Source organism: Hyla sarda, unplaced genomic scaffold, assembly GCF_029499605.1.
Source record: "Hyla sarda isolate aHylSar1 unplaced genomic scaffold, aHylSar1.hap1 scaffold_975, whole genome shotgun sequence".
NCBI classification, from domain to species: Eukaryota; Metazoa; Chordata; class Amphibia; order Anura; family Hylidae; genus Hyla; species Hyla sarda.
Genome location: NW_026611005.1, coordinates 40,603 through 60,656, shown reverse-complemented (window position 1 = coordinate 60,656; position 20,054 = coordinate 40,603). Strand labels below are relative to the sequence as shown.

At 49.5% G+C, this 20,054-nt stretch overlaps 2 protein-coding genes across 2 annotated transcripts in view; one reads left to right on the top strand and one right to left on the bottom strand.

The window, feature by feature from the left end:
* Positions 1-2,194: 2,194 nt before the first annotated feature.
* Positions 2,195-5,648, top strand: LOC130351434 (high affinity cGMP-specific 3',5'-cyclic phosphodiesterase 9A-like; the record flags this gene model as incomplete). Its single annotated transcript, XM_056554921.1, has 6 exons — positions 2,195-2,351; positions 2,912-3,022; positions 3,988-4,092; positions 4,722-4,850; positions 4,940-5,017; positions 5,524-5,648. Coding segments are annotated over 6 exons (601 nt in total), but the record flags the coding sequence as incomplete, so codon positions are not given.
* A 2,983-nt stretch (positions 5,649-8,631) lies between these two features.
* Positions 8,632-20,054, bottom strand: part of WDR4 (WD repeat domain 4) — a 29,978-nt gene continuing 18,555 nt past the window's right edge. The window contains exon 3 of the mRNA XM_056554920.1: positions 8,632-8,985. Coding sequence (XP_056410895.1) covers positions 8,828-8,985 — 158 coding nt within the window. The 3' untranslated portion in view covers positions 8,632-8,827. The remainder of the gene's footprint in view (positions 8,986-20,054) is intronic.

Sequence of the window (20,054 nt, the reverse complement as noted above, 5' to 3'; positions counted from 1 at the left end):
CAGAATAGACCCTGTGGGGGTCCCTGGTGACCCTACTCAGAATAGACCATTTGGGGGGCCCCGGTGACTCTCCTCAGAATAGACACTTTGGGGGGCCCCGGTGAGTCTCCTCAGAATAGACCCTTTTGGGGGGCCCCGGTGATTCTCCTCAGAATAGACTCTTTGGGGGGCCCCGGTGACTCTCCTCAGAATAGACCCTTTGGGGGCCCTGGTGACTCTCCTCAGAATAGACCCTTTGGGGGGCCCCGGTGACTCTCCTCAGAATAGACCCTTTGGGGGGCCCCGGTGACTCTCCTCAGAATAGACCCTGTGGGGGGCCCCGGTGAGTCTCCTCAGAATAGACCCTTTGGGGGGCCCCGGTGACTCTCCTCAGAATAGACCCTTTTGGGGGCCCTGGTGACTCTCCTCAGAATAGACCCTTTGGGGGCCCTGGTGACTCTCCTCAGAATAGACCCTTTGGGGGGCCCCGGTGACTCTCCTCAGAATAGACCATTTGGGGGGCCCCGGTGACTCTCCTCAGAATAGACCCTTTGGGGGGCCCCGGTGACTCTCCTCAGAATAGACACTTTGGGGGGCCCCGGTGACTCTCCTCAGAATAGACCCTTTGGGGGGCCCCGGTGATTCTCCTCAGAATAGACTCTTTGGGGGGCCCCGGTGACTCTCCTCAGAATAGACCCTTTGGGGAGCTCCGGTGACTCTCCTCAGAATAGACCCTGTGGGGGTCCCTGGTGACTCTACTCAGAATAGACCATTTGGGGGGCCCCGGTGACTCTCCTCAGAATAGACCCGGTGAGGGTCCCTGGTGACTCTACTCAGAATAGACCATTTGGGGGGCCCCGGTGACTCTCCTCAGAATAGACCCTTTGGGGGGCCCCGGTGAATCTCCTCAGAATAGACCCTGTGGGGGTCCCTGGTGACCCTACTCAGAATAGACCATTTGGGGGGCCCCGGTGACTCTCCTCAGAATAGACACTTTGGGGGGCCCCGGTGACTCTCCTCAGAATAGACCCTTTTGGGGGGCCCCGGTGATTCTCCTCAGAATAGACTCTTTGGGGGGCCCCGGTGACTCTCCTCAGAATAGACCCTTTGGGGAGCTCCGGTGACTCTCCTCAGAATAGACCCTGTGGGGGTCCCTGGTGACTCTACTCAGAATAGACCATTTGGGGGGCCCCGGTGACTCTCCTCAGAATAGACCCGGTGAGGGTCCCTGGTGACTCTACTCAGAATAGACCATTTGGGGGGCCCCGGTGACTCTCCTCAGAATAGACCCTTTGGGGGGCCCCGGTGAATCTCCTCAGAATAGACCCTGTGGGGGTCCCTGGTGACTCTACTCAGAATAGACCATTTGGGGGGCCCCGGTGACTCTCCTCAGAATAGACCATTTGGGGGGCCCCGGTGACTCTCCTCAAAATAGACCCTTTGGGGGGCCCCGGTGACTCTCCTCAGAATAGACCCTTTGGGGGGCCCCGGTGACTCTCCTCAGAATAGACCCGGTGGGGGGCCCCGGTGACTCTAATCAGAATAGACCCTTTGGGGGGCCCCGGTGACTCTCCTCAGAATAGACCCTTTGGGGGGTGCCCGGTGACTCTCCTCAGAATAGACCCGGTGGGGGGCCCGGTGAGTCTCCTCAGAATAGACCCTGTGGGGGGCCCCGGTGACTCTCCTCAGAATAGACCCTTTGGGGGGCCCCGGTGACTCTCCTCAGAATAGACCCTTTGGGGGGCCCCGGTGACTCTCCTCAGAATAGACCCGGTGGGGGGCCCCGGTGAGTCTCCTCAGAATAGACCCTGTGGGGGTCCCTGGTGACTCTACTCAGAATAGACCATTTGGGGGGCCCCGGTGACTCTCCTCAGAATAGACCCGGTGGGGGGGCCCTGGTGACTCTACTCAGAATAGACCATTTGGGGGGCCCCGGTGAGTCTCCTCAGAATAGACCCTGTGGGGGTCCCTGGTGACTCTACTCAGAATAGACCATTTGGGGGGCCCCGGTGACTCTCCTCAGAATAGATCCTTTGGGGGGCCCCGGTGACTCTCCTCAGAATAGACCCTTTGGGGGGCCCCGGTGACTCTCCTCAGAATAGACCCTGTGGGGGTCCCTGGTGACTCTACTCAGAATAGACCCTTTGGGGGGCCCCCGTGACTCTCCTCAGAATAGACCCTTTGGGGGGCCCCGGTGACTCTCTTCTGCTTGCAGTTATCAGGTTAATGCCGGCACAGAGTTGGCCGCCCGCTACCACAATAAATCGCCCCTGGAGAACCATCACCGCGCCGTCACCATGGAGATTCTGGGCCGGACACAATGTAACATCTTCAGCCACACGGACCCGGAAGAGGCTGAGAAAATCCTGGAGGTGAGAGATGGGGCCACACATGGGCCCCCGGGGCAAGGGTCATAATAGGCCATGGCTGACAATTACTATAGCATGACAGAGGAGTCCTGTATACGCAGATGGTCCTTGTATCGGGTTCCTGTATACACAGATGGTCCTTGTATGGGGGTCCTGTATACACAGATGGTCCTCGTTTGGGGGTCCTGTATACACAGATGGGGGTCCCGTATACGCAGACGGTCATTGTGGGGGTCCAGTATACGCAGACGGTCCTTGTGGGGGTCCCGTATAAGCAGACGGTCCTTGTGGGGGGTCCCGTATACGCAGACGGTCCTTGTGGGGGTCCCGTATACGCAGACGGTCCTTGTGGGGGGTCCCGTATACGCAGACGGTCCTTGTGGGGGTCCCGTATACGCAGACGGTCCTTGTGGGGGGTCCCGTATACGCAGATGGTCCTTGTGGGGGGTCCTGTATACACAGACGGTCCTTGTGGGGGTCCAGTATACGCAGACGGTCCTTGTGGGGGTCCCGTATACGCAGACGGTCCTTACACAGGGACCCCCACCCTCCTCTCTCCTCAGGACGTTGCGGATCTCATCCTGGTCACTGATTTGTTCCATCACCACAAGGTCCTGAAGTCTCTACAAGACGTCCAAAGCTTCAGCTTCTCCGATACAGATCATGTGACTGTGGTAAGGACACGCCCATAACCATGTGACCCCTGACCCCACTACCTGTATGTACTGATCTCTGTGGCCCCTGATCCCACTACCAGTATGTACTGATCACTGTGACCCCTGATCCCACTACCTGTATGTACTGATCACTGTGACCCCTGACCCCACTACTGTATGTACTGATCTGTGGCCCCTGATCCCACTACCTGTATGTACTGATCCCTGTGGCCCCTGATCCCACTACCTGTATGTACTGATCTCTGTGGCCCCTGATCCCACTACCTGTATGTACTGATCACTGTGACCCCTGATCCCACTACCTGTATGTACTGATCACTGTGACCCCTGACCCCACTACCTGTATGTACTGATCTGTGGCCCCTGATCCCACTACCTGTATGTACTGATCCCTGTGGCCCCTGATCCCACTACCTGTATGTACTGATCTCTGTGGCCCCTGATCCCACTACCTGTATGTACTGATCTCTGTGGCCCCTGATCCCACTACCAGTATGTACTGATCACTGTGACCCCTGATCCCACTACCTGTATGTACTGATCACTGTGACCCCTGACCCCACTACCTGTATGTACTGATCTGTGGCCCCTGATCCCACTACCTGTATGTACTGATCCCTGTGGCCCCTGATCCCACTACCTGTATGTACTGATCTCTGTGGCCCCTGATCCCACTACCTGTATGTACTGATCTCTGTGGCCCCTGATCCCACTACCAGTATGTACTGATCTCTGTGACCCCTGATCCCACTACCTGTATGTACTGATCACTGTGGCCCCTGACCCCACTACCTGTATGTACTGATCTGTGGCCTCTGATCACACTACCTGTATGTACTGATCTCTGTGGCCCCTGACCCCACTACCTGCATGTACTGATCTCTGTGGCCCCTGACCCCACTACCTGTATGTACTGATCTCTGTGGCCCCAGGACCCTCATTGTCAGGTGATGTCTTGACAGCTGAAGAAGGGTCTCATTAAGTTCTGTGATATTTCCAATGAGGTGCGACCAGCAGAGGAGGCGGAGCTCTGGGCTCATGTACTAATGGAAGAATATTTCATGCAGGTGGGTGGAGCTTATATGTCACATGATTGGTCAGGACTCTACTACATCTTCCATAACGCATCACAGCATAGTGGGAGAACCTGCCCCCAAAGATCCAACAGGAGAGCAGCGGTATCTTGGCTGCAGCTGCTGGATACAGACCTGGTACCTCACATAAGGGCCACACATGCAAGAGCCACATTAACATAATCGATGGGGTAGGGCCACACATACAAGAGCCACGTTCACATAATGGATGGGGTAGGGCCACACATACAAGAGCCACGTTCACATAATGGATGGGGTAGGGCCACACATACAAGAGCCACGTTCACATAATAGATGGGGTAGGGCCACACATACAAGAGCCACGTTCACATAATGGATGGGGTAGGGCCACACATACAAGAGCCACGTTCACATAATGGATGGGGTAGGGCCACACATACAAAAGCCACATTCCAGAATAGATGGGGTAAGGAGACACATACAAAAGCCACGTTCCCATAATCCAACACCCGGATCTCCTGAACCAGGCTTAGACCACCATAGGATCCTCACATTGGTTCAAACACACCATGCCCACAGACAAACCACATGGTACCATGGTCAAAAGGCCACATATTGCTGATGTACATGTCCTTCCTCAGAGTGACCTCGAGAAGGCCGAGGGTCTTCCCATCACCCCATACATGGACCGAGACACCGTGACGATGGCAGAATCACAGGGATCATTCATCACCTTCCTGCTCATCCCTCTGTGTGAGGCCCTATGCCAGGTACATGGTTCTGTACCCACATGTGGTGACCATCATGGCTGTAGGGAGGTCAAGGCCCTTATTCTAAGCCCTCACTCCTTTTCTTCTAGATCTTGCCTCAGATGACGGTCTGGATGTTACAGCCACTGGAGGAGGCCAAACTACGATACGAGAGGCAGATTCTTGAGGTGAGTGGACCAGGCCACGGGAACATGGCAGCATTACCCAACCACTCAGCATGGTGGGGAGAACCTGGTGACCAATGCCAGCAACCCCAATGACAGGCAAAAGCTGCAAAATCAAAGCAAGGGAAGAAGAGTGGTGGCCACCAGTACTGGCCACGGACAGGGTTATCATCCAGCGAGGGGTCCTCTACAGTACAGCAGTCCATAAACAAGTTATAAATGGAGGCAACGGGTCAAACAAGAGAGACTGAGGTCATAATGGAAGAAAAGCTCTGTCTCCTACACACGGCACCACTCATGTCCGTGGGTGGTCCTGTCAATAAGACACCAAACACATGGAGGACAATGACTGCTCCTCCAGTCCGTGACATAAGGGTCATCAGATGGTTGGAGTTATCAGGCATGGGGGGGGGGGGCAGTTGGCAGCTGGAGTAGTGAGCCGCGACTGTGGAAGATCACGTGTTCGGGCATCATTCCTGTGGCTGCTCATTGTTTGCTTCATCTTTCAGGTCCCGACCAAAAACCTGTGATGTCGGCACAAGCGTCAAATGCCTCAACCCTCCCACCGCTCCTCCACCCGGAAGCTCCAGAACCCCATTTCCACCCCAGAGGAGCCCACCGCTGAAGAGCCCACCCCTGAGGCCACCCCAGAGGAGCCCATCCCTGAGGCCACCCCAGAGGAGCCCACACCTGAAGAGCCCACCCCTGAGGCCACCCCAGAGAAGCCCACCCCTGAGGAGCCCACACCTGAAGAGCCCACCCCTGAGGCCACCCCAGAGGAGCCCACACCTGAGGCCACCCCAGAGGAGCCCACACCTGAAGAGCCCACACCTGAGGCAACCCCAGAGGAGCCCACACCTGAGGCCACCATCATGGAAAAGACACAGCAGGTGGAGGAAAGCGCCTTACAGCATCACATGGCCTTCATGGGGTGGAGTTGCTCCAGCATCACATAGACTGCAGGGGGCGGGGCTGTTCCAGCATCACATGGACTGCAGTGGGCGGGGCTGACAAGAGCTCTGAACAGATGGTCACTATACACAGAACACAAGGATCCCATAATAACTTTTATTGTATTTAAACCAATAAATTAATCTCTCAGTAGAATGTCCCAGTGCACATGTGCAGACCAGACTCCTCCCACTGATCTAAGGGCGGCGCCATTATCCAACACCATCCAGTAAGAACAGGGAATATTTACCAAACAATATACAATATAATATGAGATTGTGTGAATAACAACAACAGGTCCCTATCCGGATAAGAAGGGGGGCGCAGAGGGTCAATACTGAGATAGGATGGGGGGGGGGGGGGGGGTAGAGGGTCAGTGATGGGATTGAGGGGGAGTAGAGGGTCAGTGATGGGATTGAGGGGGAGTAGAGGGTCAGTAATGGGATTGAGGGGGTGTAGAGGGTCAGTGATGGGATTGAAGGGGGTGTAGAGGGTCAGTGATGGGATTGAGGGGGGTGTAGAGGGTCAGTGATGGGATTGAGGGGGTGTAGAGGGTCAGTGATGGGATTGAGGGGGTGTAGAGGGTCAGTGATGGGATTGAGGGGGTGTAGAGGGTCAGTGATGGGATTGAATGGGGAGTAGAGGGTCAGTGATGGGATTGAGGGGGGTGTAGAGGGTCAGTGATGGGATTGTGGGGGTGTAGAGGGTCAGTGATGGGATTGTGGGGGTGTAGAGGGTCAGTGATGGGATTGTTGGGGTGTAGAGGGTCAGTGATGGGATTGAGGGGGGTGTAGAGGGTCAGTGATGGGATTGTGGGGGTGTAGAGGGTCAGTGATGGGATTGAGGGGGATGTAGAGGGTCAGTGATGGGATTGAGGGGGGTGTAGAGGGTCAGTGATAAAATTGAGGGGGTGTAGAGGGTCAGTGATGGGATTGAGGGGGGTGTAGAGGGTCAGTGATGTGATTGAGGGGGGTGTAGAGGGTGAGTGATAAAATTGAGGGGGTGTAGAGGGTCAGTGATGGGATTGAGGGGGTGTAGAGGGTCAGTGATGGGATTGAATGGGGAGTAGAGGGTCAGTGATGGGATTGAGGGGGGTGTAGAGGGTCAGTGATAAAATTGAGGGGGTGTAGAGGATCAGTGATGGGATTGAGGGGGGTGTAGAGGGTCAGTGATAAAATTGAGGGGGTGTAGAGGGTCAGTGATGGGATTGAGGGGGTGTAGAGGGTCAGTGATGGGATTGAGGGGAGTGTAGAGGGTCAGTGATGGGATTGAGGGGGGTGTAGAGGGTCAGTGATGGGATTGAGGGGGGTGTAGAGGGTCAGTAATGGGATTGTGGGGGTGTAGAGGGTCAGTGATGGGATTGAGGGGGGTGTAGAGGGTCAGTGATAAAATTGAGGGGGTGTAGAGGGTCAGTGATGGGATTGAGGGGGGTGTAGAGGGTCAGTGATGGGATTGTGGGGGTGTAGAGGGTCAGTGATGGGATTGTTGGGGTGTAGAGGGTCAGTGATGGGATTGAGGGGGGTGTAGAGGGTCAGTAATGGGATTGAGGGGGTGTAGAGGGTCAGTGATGGGATTGAGGGGGGTGTAGAGGGTCAGTGATGGGATTGAGGGGGGTGTAGAGGGTCAGTGATGGGATTGAGGGGGGTGTAGAGGGTCAGTGATGGGATTGAGGGGGTGTAGAGGGTCAGTGATGGGATTGAGGGGGTGTAGAGGGTCAGTGATGGGATTGAATGGGGAGTAGAGGGTCAGTGATGGGATTGAGGGGGGTGTAGAGGGTCAGTGATGGGATTGTGGGGGTGTAGAGGGTCAGTGATGGGATTGTTGGGGTGTAGAGGGTCAGTGATGGGATTGAGGGGGGTGTAGAGGGTCAGTGATGGGATTGTGGGGGTGTAGAGGGTCAGTGATGGGATTGAGGGGGGTGTAGAGGGTCAGTGATGGGATTGAGGGGGGTGTAGAGGGTCAGTGATGTGATTGAATGGGGAGTAGAGGGTCAGTGATGGGATTGAGGGGGGTGTAGAGGGTCAGTGATGGGATTGTTGGGGTGTAGAGGATCAGTGATGCGATTGTGGGGGTGTAGAGGGTCAGTGATGGGATTGAGGGGGTGTAGAGGGTCGGTGATGGGATTGTGGGGGTGTAGAGGGTCGGTGATGGGATTGAGGGGGGTGTAGAGGGGCGGTGATGGGATTGAGGGGGTGTAGAGGGTCAGTGATGCGATTGAGGGGGTGTAGAGGGTCAGTGATGGGATTGTGGGGGGAGTAGAGGGTCAGTGATGGGATTGAGGGGGGTGTAGAGGGTCAGTGATGGGATTGAGGGGGGTGTAGAGGGTCAGTGATGGGATTGAGGGGGGTGTAGAGGGTCGGATTGAGGGGGTGTAGAGGGGCGGTGATGGGATTGAGGGGGTGTAGAGGGTCAGTGATGCGATTGAGGGGGTGTAGAGGGTCAGTGATGCGATTGAGGGGGTGTAGAGGGTCAGTGATGGGATTGAGGGGGTGTAGAGGGTCAGTGATGGGATTGAGGGGGGTGTAGAGGGGCGGTGATGGGATTGAGGGGGTGTAGAGGGTCAGTGATGCGATTGAGGGGGTGTAGAGGGTCGGATTGAGGGGGTGTAGAGGGTCAGTGATGCGATTGAGGGGGTGTAGAGGGTCGGATTGAGGGGGTGTAGAGGGTCAGTGATGCGATTGAGGGGGTGTAGAGGGTCAGTGATAGGATTGTGGGGGTGTAGAGGGTCAGTGAAGCGTGTGGCCGACACCCTTTCTCAATAAGTACGTGACTGGTCGCTTCCCCATTTCTGGGTCATTTATTGGTCCACAGGACATTCCATCCTGTGAGGAGAGAACAATGAGTCCACACAACCATCCGTGGTCAGGTCTTGTGCTTTTTGCCCACAGATCCCACGTGTTTGGTCGACAGTTTCCTTTTCTCATTCTGTAGCCGCGTTTCCTTCTTCTGCAGATAGGAGGCCATATTGTCACACATGACCTTATATAAAGCGCCAAAGCGATTCTCCAGAGTCACTGATCCTGAGGGGTGAACATGGGCACGATCAGCAAAGAGAGTTACCTGCCCCTTCCCCCGGAGAATCCAAAATATCAGAAGAAGAACCCTTCAACTTCTATACAACGAAGATACAACCACAGTCATCTACCACACGAGGAAGAGACCACCCACCTGATATAATACCACAGTCATCTACCACACGAGGAAGAGACCACCCACCTGAGATAATACCACAGTCATCTACTACAGGAGGGGGAGATCATCCACCTGATATAATACCACAGTCATCTACTACAGGAGGAAGAGACCATCCACCTGATATAATACCACAGTCATCTACCACACGAGGAAGAGACCACCCACCTGAGATAATACCACAGTCATCTACCACAGGAGGAAGAGACCATCCACCTGATATAATACCACAGTCATCTACCACACGAGGAAGAGACCACCAACCTGAGATAATACCACAGTCATCTACCACACGAGGAAGAGACCATCCACCTGATATAATATCACAGTCATCTACCACACGAGGAAGAGACCACCCACCTGAGATAATACCACAGTCATCTACCACAGGAGGAAGAGACCATCCACCTGATATAATACCACAGTCATCTACCACACGAGGAAGAGACCACCAACCTGAGATAATACCACAGTCATCTATCACACGAGGAAGAGACCATCCACCTGATATAATATCACAGTCATCTACCACACGAGGAAGAGACCACCCACCTGAGATAATACCACAGTCATCTACCACACGAGGAAGAGACCACCCACCTGAGATAATACCACAGTCATCTACTACAGGAGGAAGAGACCATCCACCTGAGATAATACCACAGTCATCTACTACAGGAGGAAGAGACCATCCACCAGATATAATACCACAGTCATCTACTACAGGAGGAAGAGACCATCCACCTGATATAATACCACAGTCATCTACCACACGAGGAAGAGACCACCCACCTGAGATAATACCACAGTCATCTACCACAGGAGGAAGAGACCATCCACCAGATATAATACCACAGTCATCTACTACAGGAGGAAGAGACCATCCACTTGATATAATACCACAGTCATCTACTACAGGAGGAAGAGACCACCCACCTGATATAATACCACAGTCATCTACTACAGGAGGAAGAGACCATCCACCTGATATAATACCACAGTCATCAACTACAGGAGGAAGAGACCATCCACCTGATATAATACCACAGTCATCTACTACAGGAGGAAGAGACCATCCACCTGATATAATACCACAGGAGGAAGAGACCATCCACCTGATATAATACCACAGTCATCTACCACAGGAGGAAGAGACCATCCACCTGATATAATACCACAGACATCTACTACAGGAGGAAGAGATCATCCACCTGATATAATACCACAGTCATCTACCACAGGAGGAAGAGACCATCCACCTGATATAATACCACAGTCATCTACTACAGGAGGAAGAGACCACCCACCTGATATAATACCACAGTCATCTACTACAGGAGGAAGAGACCATCCACCTGATATAATACCACAGACATCTACTACAGGAGGAAGAGACCATCCACCAGATATAATACCACAGTCATCTACCACAGGAGGAAGAGACCATCCACCTGATATAATACCACAGTCATCTACTACAGGAGGAAGAGACCACCCACCTGATATAATACCACAGTCATCTACTACAGGAGGAAGAGACCATCCACCTGATATAATACCACAGTCATCTACTACAGGAGGAAGAGACCATCCACCAGATATAATACCACAGTCATCTACCACAGGAGGAAGAGACCATCCACCTGATATAATACCACAGTCATCTACCACACGAGGAAGAGACCATACACCAGATATAATACCACAGTCATCTACTACAGGAGGAAGAGACCATCCACCAGATATAATACCACAGTCATCTACCACAGGAGGAAGAGACCATCCACCTGATATAATACCACAGTCATCTACTACAGGAGGAAGAGATCATCCACCTGATATAATACCACAGGAGGAAGAGACCATCCACCTGATATAATACCACAGTCATCTACTACAGGAGGAAGAGACCACCCACCTGATATAATACCACAGTCATCTACTACAGGAGGAAGAGACCATCCACCTGATATAATACCACAGTCATCTACTACAGGAGGTAGAGACCATCCACCTGATATAATACCACAGTCATCTACTACAGGAGGAAGAGACCATCCACCTGATATAATACCACAGTCATCTACTACAGGAGGAAGAGACCATCCACCAGATATAATACCACAGACATCTACCACAGGAGGAAGAGACCATCCACCTGATATAATACCACAGTCATCTACTACAGCAGGTAGAGACCATCCACCTGATATAATACCACAGTCATCTACTACAGGAGGAAGAGATCATCCACCAGATATAATACCACAGTCATCTACCACAGGCGGAAGATATCATCCACCTGATATAATACCACAGTCATCTACTACAGGAGGAAGAGACCATCCACCAGATATAATACCACAGTCATCTACTACAGGAGGTAGAGACCATCCACTTGATATAATACCACAGTCATCTACCACAGGAGGAAGAGATCATCCACCTGATATAATACCACAGTCATCTACTACAGGAGGAAGAGACCATCCACCTGATATAATACCACAGTCATCTACTACAGGAGGAAGAGACCATCCACCAGATATAATACCACAGGAGGAAGAGACCATCCACCTGATATAATACCACAGTCATCTACTATAGGAGGAAGAGACCATCCACCTGATATAATACCACAGTCATCTACTACAGGAGGAAGAGACCATCCACCAGATATAATACCACAGGAGGAAGAGACCATCCACCTGATATAATACCACAGTCATCTACTATAGGAGGAAGAGACCATCCACCAGATATAATACCACAGTCATCTACCACAGGAGGAAGAGACCACCCACCTGATATAATACCACAGTCATCTACTACAGGAGGAAGAGACCATCCACCAGATATAATACCACAGTCATCTACCAGAGGAGGAAGAGACCATCCACCAGATATAATAACACAGACATCTACTACAGGAGGAAGAGACCATCCACCTGATATAATACCACAGTCATCTACTACAGGAGGAAGAGACCATACACCAGATATAATACCACAGTCATCTACCACAGGAGGAAGAGACCATCCACCTGATATAATACCACAGTCATCTACCACAGGCGGAAGATATCATCCACCTGATATAATACCACAGTCATCTACTACAGGAGGAAGAGACCATCCACCTGATATAATACCACAGTCATCTACTACAGGAGGAAGAGACCATCCACCTGATATAATACCACAGTCATCTACCACAGGAGGAAGAGACCATCCACCTGATATAATACCACAGTCATCTACTACAGGAGGAAGAGACCATCCACCTGATATAATACCACAGTCATCTACTACAGGAGGAAGAGACCATCCACCTGATATAATACCACAGTCATCTACTACAGGAGGAAGAGACCATCCACCTGATATAATACCACAGTCATCTACCAGAGGAGGAAGAGACCACCCACCAGATATAATACCACAGACATCTACCACAGGAGGAAGAGACCATCCACCAGATATAATAACACAGAAATCTACTACAGGAGGAAGAGACCATCCACCTGATATAATACCACAGTCATCTACCACAGGAGGAAGAGACCATCCACCTGATATAATACCACAGTCATCTACTACAGGAGGAAGAGACCACCCACCTGATATAATACCACAGTCATCTACTACAGGAGGAAGAGACCATCCACCTGATATAATACCACAGTCATCTACTACAGGAGGTAGAGACCATCCACCTGATATAATACCACAGTCATCTACTACAGGAGGAAGAGACCATCCACCTGATATAATACCACAGTCATCTACCACACGAGGAAGAGACCATACACCAGATATAATACCACAGTCATCTACTACAGGAGGAAGAGACCATCCACCAGATATAATACCACAGACATCTACCACAGGAGGAAGAGACCATCCACCTGATATAATACCACAGTCATCTACTACAGCAGGTAGAGACCATCCACCTGATATAATACCACAGTCATCTACTACAGGAGGAAGAGATCATCCACCTGATATAATACCACAGTCATCTACCACAGGAGGAAGAGACCATCCACCAGATATAATACCACAGTCATCTACTACAGGAGGTAGAGACCATCCACTTGATATAATACCACAGTCATCTACTACAGGAGGAAGAGACCATCCACCTGATATAATACCACAGTCATCTACTACAGGAGGAAGAGATCATCCACCTGATATAATACCACAGTCATCTACTACAGGAGGAAGAGACCATCCACCTGATATAATACCACAGTCATCTACCACAGGAGGAAGAGATCATCCACCTGATATAATACCACAGTCATCTACTACAGGAGGAAGAGACCATCCACCAGATATAATACCACAGGAGGAAGAGACCATCCACCTGATATAATACCACAGTCATCTACTACAGGAGGAAGAGACCATCCACCTGATATAATACCACAGTCATCTACCAGAGGAGGAAGAGACCATCCACCAGATATAATAACACAGACATCTACTACAGGAGGAAGAGACCATCCACCTGATATAATACCACAGTCATCTACTACAGGAGGAAGAGACCATACACCAGATATAATACCACAGTCATCTACCACAGGAGGAAGAGACCATCCACCTGATATAATACCACAGTCATCTACCACAGGCGGAAGATATCATCCACCTGATATAATACCACAGTCATCTACTACAGGAGGAAGAGACCATCCACCTGATATAATACCACAGTCATCTACTACAGGAGGAAGAGACCATCCACCTGATATAATACCACAGTCATCTACTACAGGAGGAAGAGACCATCCACCTGATATAATACCACAGTCATCTACCAGAGGAGGAAGAGACCACCCACCAGATATAATACCACAGACATCTACCACAGGAGGAAGAGACCATCCACCAGATATAATAACACAGAAATCTACTACAGGAGGAAGAGACCATCCACCTGATATAATACCACAGTCATCTACCACAGGAGGAAGAGACCATCCACCTGATATAATACCACAGTCATCTACTACAGGAGGAAGAGACCACCCACCTGATATAATACCACAGTCATCTACTACAGGAGAAAGAGACCATCCACCTGATATAATACCACAGTCATCTACTACAGGAGGAAGAGACCACCCACCTGATATAATACCACAGTCATCTACTACAGGAGAAAGAGATCATCCACCTGATATAATACCACAGTCATCTACCACAGGAGGAAGAGATCATCCACCTGATATAATACCACAGTCATCTACTACAGGAGGAAGAGACCATCCACCTGATATAATACCACAGTCATCTACTACAGGAGGAAGAGACCATCCACCAGATATAATACCACAGGAGGAAGAGACCATCCACCTGATATAATACCACAGTCATCTACCAGAGGAGGAAGAGACCACCCACCAGATATAATACCACAGACATCTAACAAAGGAGGAAGAGACCATCCACCAGATATAATACCACAGTCATCTACTACAGGAGGAAGAGACCATCCACCTGATATAATACCACAGTCATCTACCACAGGAGGAAGAGACCATCCACCTGATATAATACCACAGACATCTAACACAGGAGGAAGAGACCATCCACCAGATATAATACCACAGTCATCTACTACAGGAGGAAGAGACCATCCACCAGATATAATACCACAGTCATCTACTACAGGAGGAAGAGACCATCCACCTGATATAATACCACATACATCTACCACAGGAGGAAGAGACCACCCACCTGATATAATACCACAGTCATCTACTACAGGAGGAAGAGACCATCCACTTGAGATAATACCACAGTCATCTACTACAGGAGGAAGAGATCATCCACCAGATATAATACCACAGTCATCTACTACAGGAGGAAGAGACCACCCACCTGATATAATACCACAGTTATCTACCACAGGAGGAAGAGACCATCCACCTGATATAATACCACAGTCATCTACTACAGGAGGAAGAGACCATCCACCTGATATAATACCACAGTCATCTACCACAGGAGGAAGAGACCATCCACCAGATATAATACCACAGTCATCTACTACAGGAGGAAGAGACCATCCACCAGATATAATACCACAGTCATCTACCACAGGAGGAAGAGACCATCCACCAGATATAATACCACAGTCATCTACCACAGGAGGAAGAGACCATCCACCTGATATAATACCACAGTCATCTACTACAGGAGAAAGAGACCATCCACCTGATATAATACCACAGACATCTACTACAGGAGGAAGAGACCATCCACCTGATATAATACCACAGTCATCTACCACAGGAGGAAGAGACCATCCACCTGATATAATACCACAGACATTTAATACAGGAGGAAGAGACCACCCACCTGATATAATACCACAGTCATCTACCACAGGAGGAAGAGACCATCCACCTGATATAATACCAGAGACATTTAACACAGGAGGAAGAGACCATCCACCTGATATAATACCACAGTCATCTACCAGAGGAGGAAGAGACCACCCACCAGATATAATACCACAGACATCTACCACAGGAGGAAGAGACCATCCACCAGATATAATAACACAGACATCTACTACAGGAGGAAGAGACCATCCACCTGATATAATACCACATACATCTACCACAGGAGGAAGAGACCACCCACCAGATATAATACCACAGGAGGAAGAGACCACCCACCTGATATAATACCACAGTCATCTACCACAGGAGGAAGAGACCACCCACCTGAGATAATACCACAGTCATCTACCACACGAGGAAGAGACCATCCACCTGACATAATACTACAGTCATCTACTACAGGAGGAAGAGACCATCCACCTGATATAATACCACAGACATCTACTACAGGAGGAAGAGACCATCCACCTGATATAATACCACAGTCATCTATTACAGGAGGAAGAGACCATCCACCTGATATAATACCACAGTCATCTACTACAGGAGGAAGAGACCATCCACCTGATATAATACCACAGTCATCTACTACAGGAGGAAGAGACCATCCACCAGATATAATAACACAGACATCTACTACAGGAGGAAGAGACCATCCACCTGATATAATACCACAGACATCTACCACAGGAGGAAGAGACCATCCACCAGATATAATAACACAGACATCTACTACAGGAGGAAGAGACCATCCACCTGATATAATACCACAGTCATCTACCACAGGAGGAAGAGACCATCCACCTGATATAATACCACAGTCATCTACTACAGGAGGAAGAGACCATCCACCTGATATAATACCACAGTCATCTACTACAGGAGGAAGAGACCATCCACCTGATATAATACCACAGTCATCTACTACAGGAGGAAGAGACCATCCACCTGATATAATACCACAGTCATCTACTACAGGAGGAAGAGACCATCCACCAGATATAATACCACAGTCATCTACCACAGGAGGAAGAGACCATCCACCTTATATAATACCACATACATCTACCACAGGAGGAAGAGACCACCCACCAGATATAATACCACAGGAGGAAGAGACCACCCACCTGATATAATACCACAGTCATCTACCACAGGAGGAAGAGACCACCCACCTGATATAATACCACATACATCTACCACAGGAGGAAGAGACCACCCACCAGATATAATACCACAGGAGGAAGAGACCATCCACCTGATATAATACCACAGTCATCTACCACAGGAGGAAGAGACCACCCACCTGATATAATACCACATACATCTACTACAGGAGGAAGAGACCATCCACCTGATATAATACCACAGTCATCTACTACAGGAGGAAGAGACCATCCACCTGATATAATACCACAGTCATCTACTACAGGAGGAAGAGACCATCCACCTGATATAATACCACAGTCATCTACCACAGGAGGAAGAGACCACCCACCTGATATAATACCACAGTCATCTACTACAGGAGGGGGAGATCATGCACCAGATATAATACCACAGTCATCTACTACAGGAGGAAGAGACCATCCACCTGATATAATACCACAGTCATCTACTACAGGAGGAAGAGACCATCCACCTGATATAATACCACAGTCATCTACTACAGGAGGAAGAGACCATCCACCTTATATAATACCACATACATCTACCACAGGAGGAAGAGACCACCCACCAGATATAATACCACAGGAGGAAGAGACCATCCACCTGATATAATACCACAGTCATCTACTACAGGAGGAAGAGACCATCCACCAGATATAATACCACAGTCATCTACCACAGGAGGAAGAGACCATCCACCTTATATAATACCACAGTCATCTACTACAGGAGGAAGAGACCATCCACCTGATATAATACCACAGTCATCTACTACAGGAGGAAGAGACCATCCACCAGATATAATAACACAGTCATCTACTACAGGAGGAAGAGACCATCCACCAGATATAATACCACAGTCATCTACCACAGGAGGAAGAGACCATCCACCTGATATAATACCACAGTCATCTACTACAGGAGGAAGAGACCATCCACCTGATATAATACCACAGTCATCTACTACAGGAGGAAGAGACCATCCACCTGATATAATACCACAGTCATCTACTACAGGAGGAAGAAACCATCCACCTGATATAATACCACAGTCATCTACTACAGGAAGAAGAGACCATCCACCTGATATAATACCATAGTCATCTACCACAGGAGGAAGAGACCATCCACCTGATATAATACCACAGACATCTACTACAGGAGGAAGAGACCATCCACCTGATATAATACCACAGTCATCTACTACAGGAGGAAGAGACCATCCACCTGATATAATACCACAGACATCTACCACAGGAGGAAGAGACCATCCACCAGATATAATAACACAGACATCTACTACAGGAGGAAGAGACCATCCACCTGATATAATACCACAGTCATCTACCACAGGAGGAAGAGACCATCCACCTGATATAATACCACAGTCATCTACTACAGGAGGAAGAGACCATCCACCTGATATAATACCACAGTCATCTACTACAGGAGGAAGAGACCATCCACCTGATATAATACCACAGTCATCTACTACAGGAGGTAGAGACCATCCACCTGATATAATACCACAGTCATCTACTACAGGAGGAAGAGACCATCCACCTGATATAATACCACAGTCATCTACTACAGGAGGAAGAGACCATCCACCAGATATAATACCACAGACATCTACCACAGGAGGAAGAGACCATCCACCTGATATAATACCACAGTCATCTACTACAGGAGGAAGAGACCATCCACCAGATATAATAACACAGACATCTACCACAGGAGGAAGAGACCATCCACCTGATATAATACCACAGTCATCTACTACAGCAGGTAGAGACCATCCACCTGATATAATACCACAGTCATCTACTACAGGAGGAAGAGATCATCCACCAGATATAATACCACAGTCATCTACCACAGGCGGAAGATATCATCCACCTGATATAATACCACAGTCATCTACTACAGGAGGAAGAGACCATCCACCAGATATAATACCACAGTCATCTACTACAGGAGGTAGAGACCATCCACTTGATATAATACCACAGTCATCTACCACAGGAGGAAGAGATCATCCACCTGATATAATACCACAGTCATCTACTACAGGAGGAAGAGACCATCCACCAGATATAATACCACAGGAGGAAGAGACCATCCACCTGATATAATACCACAGTCATCTACTATAGGAGGAAGAGACCATCCACCTGATATAATACCACAGGAGGAAGAGACCACCCACCTGATATAATACCACAGTCATCTACTACAGGAGGAAGAGACCATCCACCAGATATAATACCACAGTCATCTACCAGAGGAGGAAGAGACCATCCACCAGATATAATAACACAGACATCTACTACAGGAGGAAGAGACCATCCACCTGATATAATACCACAGTCATCTACTACAGGAGGAAGAGACCATACACCAGATATAATACCACAGTCATCTACCACAGGAGGAAGAGACCATCCACCTGATATAATACCACAGTCATCTACCACAGGCGGAAGATATCATCCACCTGATATAATACCACAGTCATCTACTACAGGAGGAAGAGACCATCCACCTGATATAATACCACAGTCATCTACTACAGGAGGAAGAGACCATCCACCTGATATAATACCACAGTCATCTACCACAGGAGGAAGAGACCATCCACCTGATATAATACCACAGTCATCTACTACAGGAGGAAGAGACCATCCACCTGATATAATACCACAGTCATCTACTACAGGAGGAAGAGACCATCCACCTGATATAATACCACAGTCATCTACTACAGGAGGAAGAGACCATCCACCTGATATAATACCACAGTCATCTACCAGAGGAGGAAGAGACCACCCACCAGATATAATACCACAGACATCTACCACAGGAGGAAGAGACCATCCACCTGATATAATACCACAGTCATCTACTACAGGAGGAAGAGATCATCCACCAGATATAATAACACAGAAATCTACTACAGGAGGAAGAGACCATCCACCTGATATAATACCACAGTCATCTACCACAGGAGGAAGAGACCATCCACCTGATATAATACCACAGTCATCTACTACAGGAGGAAGAGACCACCCACCTGATATAATACCACAGTCATCTACTACAGGAGGAAGAGACCATCCACCTGATATAATACCACAGTCATCTACTACAGGAGGTAGAGACCATCCACCTGATATAATACCACAGTCATCTACTACAGGAGGAAGAGACCATCCACCTGATATAATACCACAGTCATCTACCACACGAGGAAGAGACCATACACCAGATATAATACCACAGTCATCTACCAGAGGAGGAAG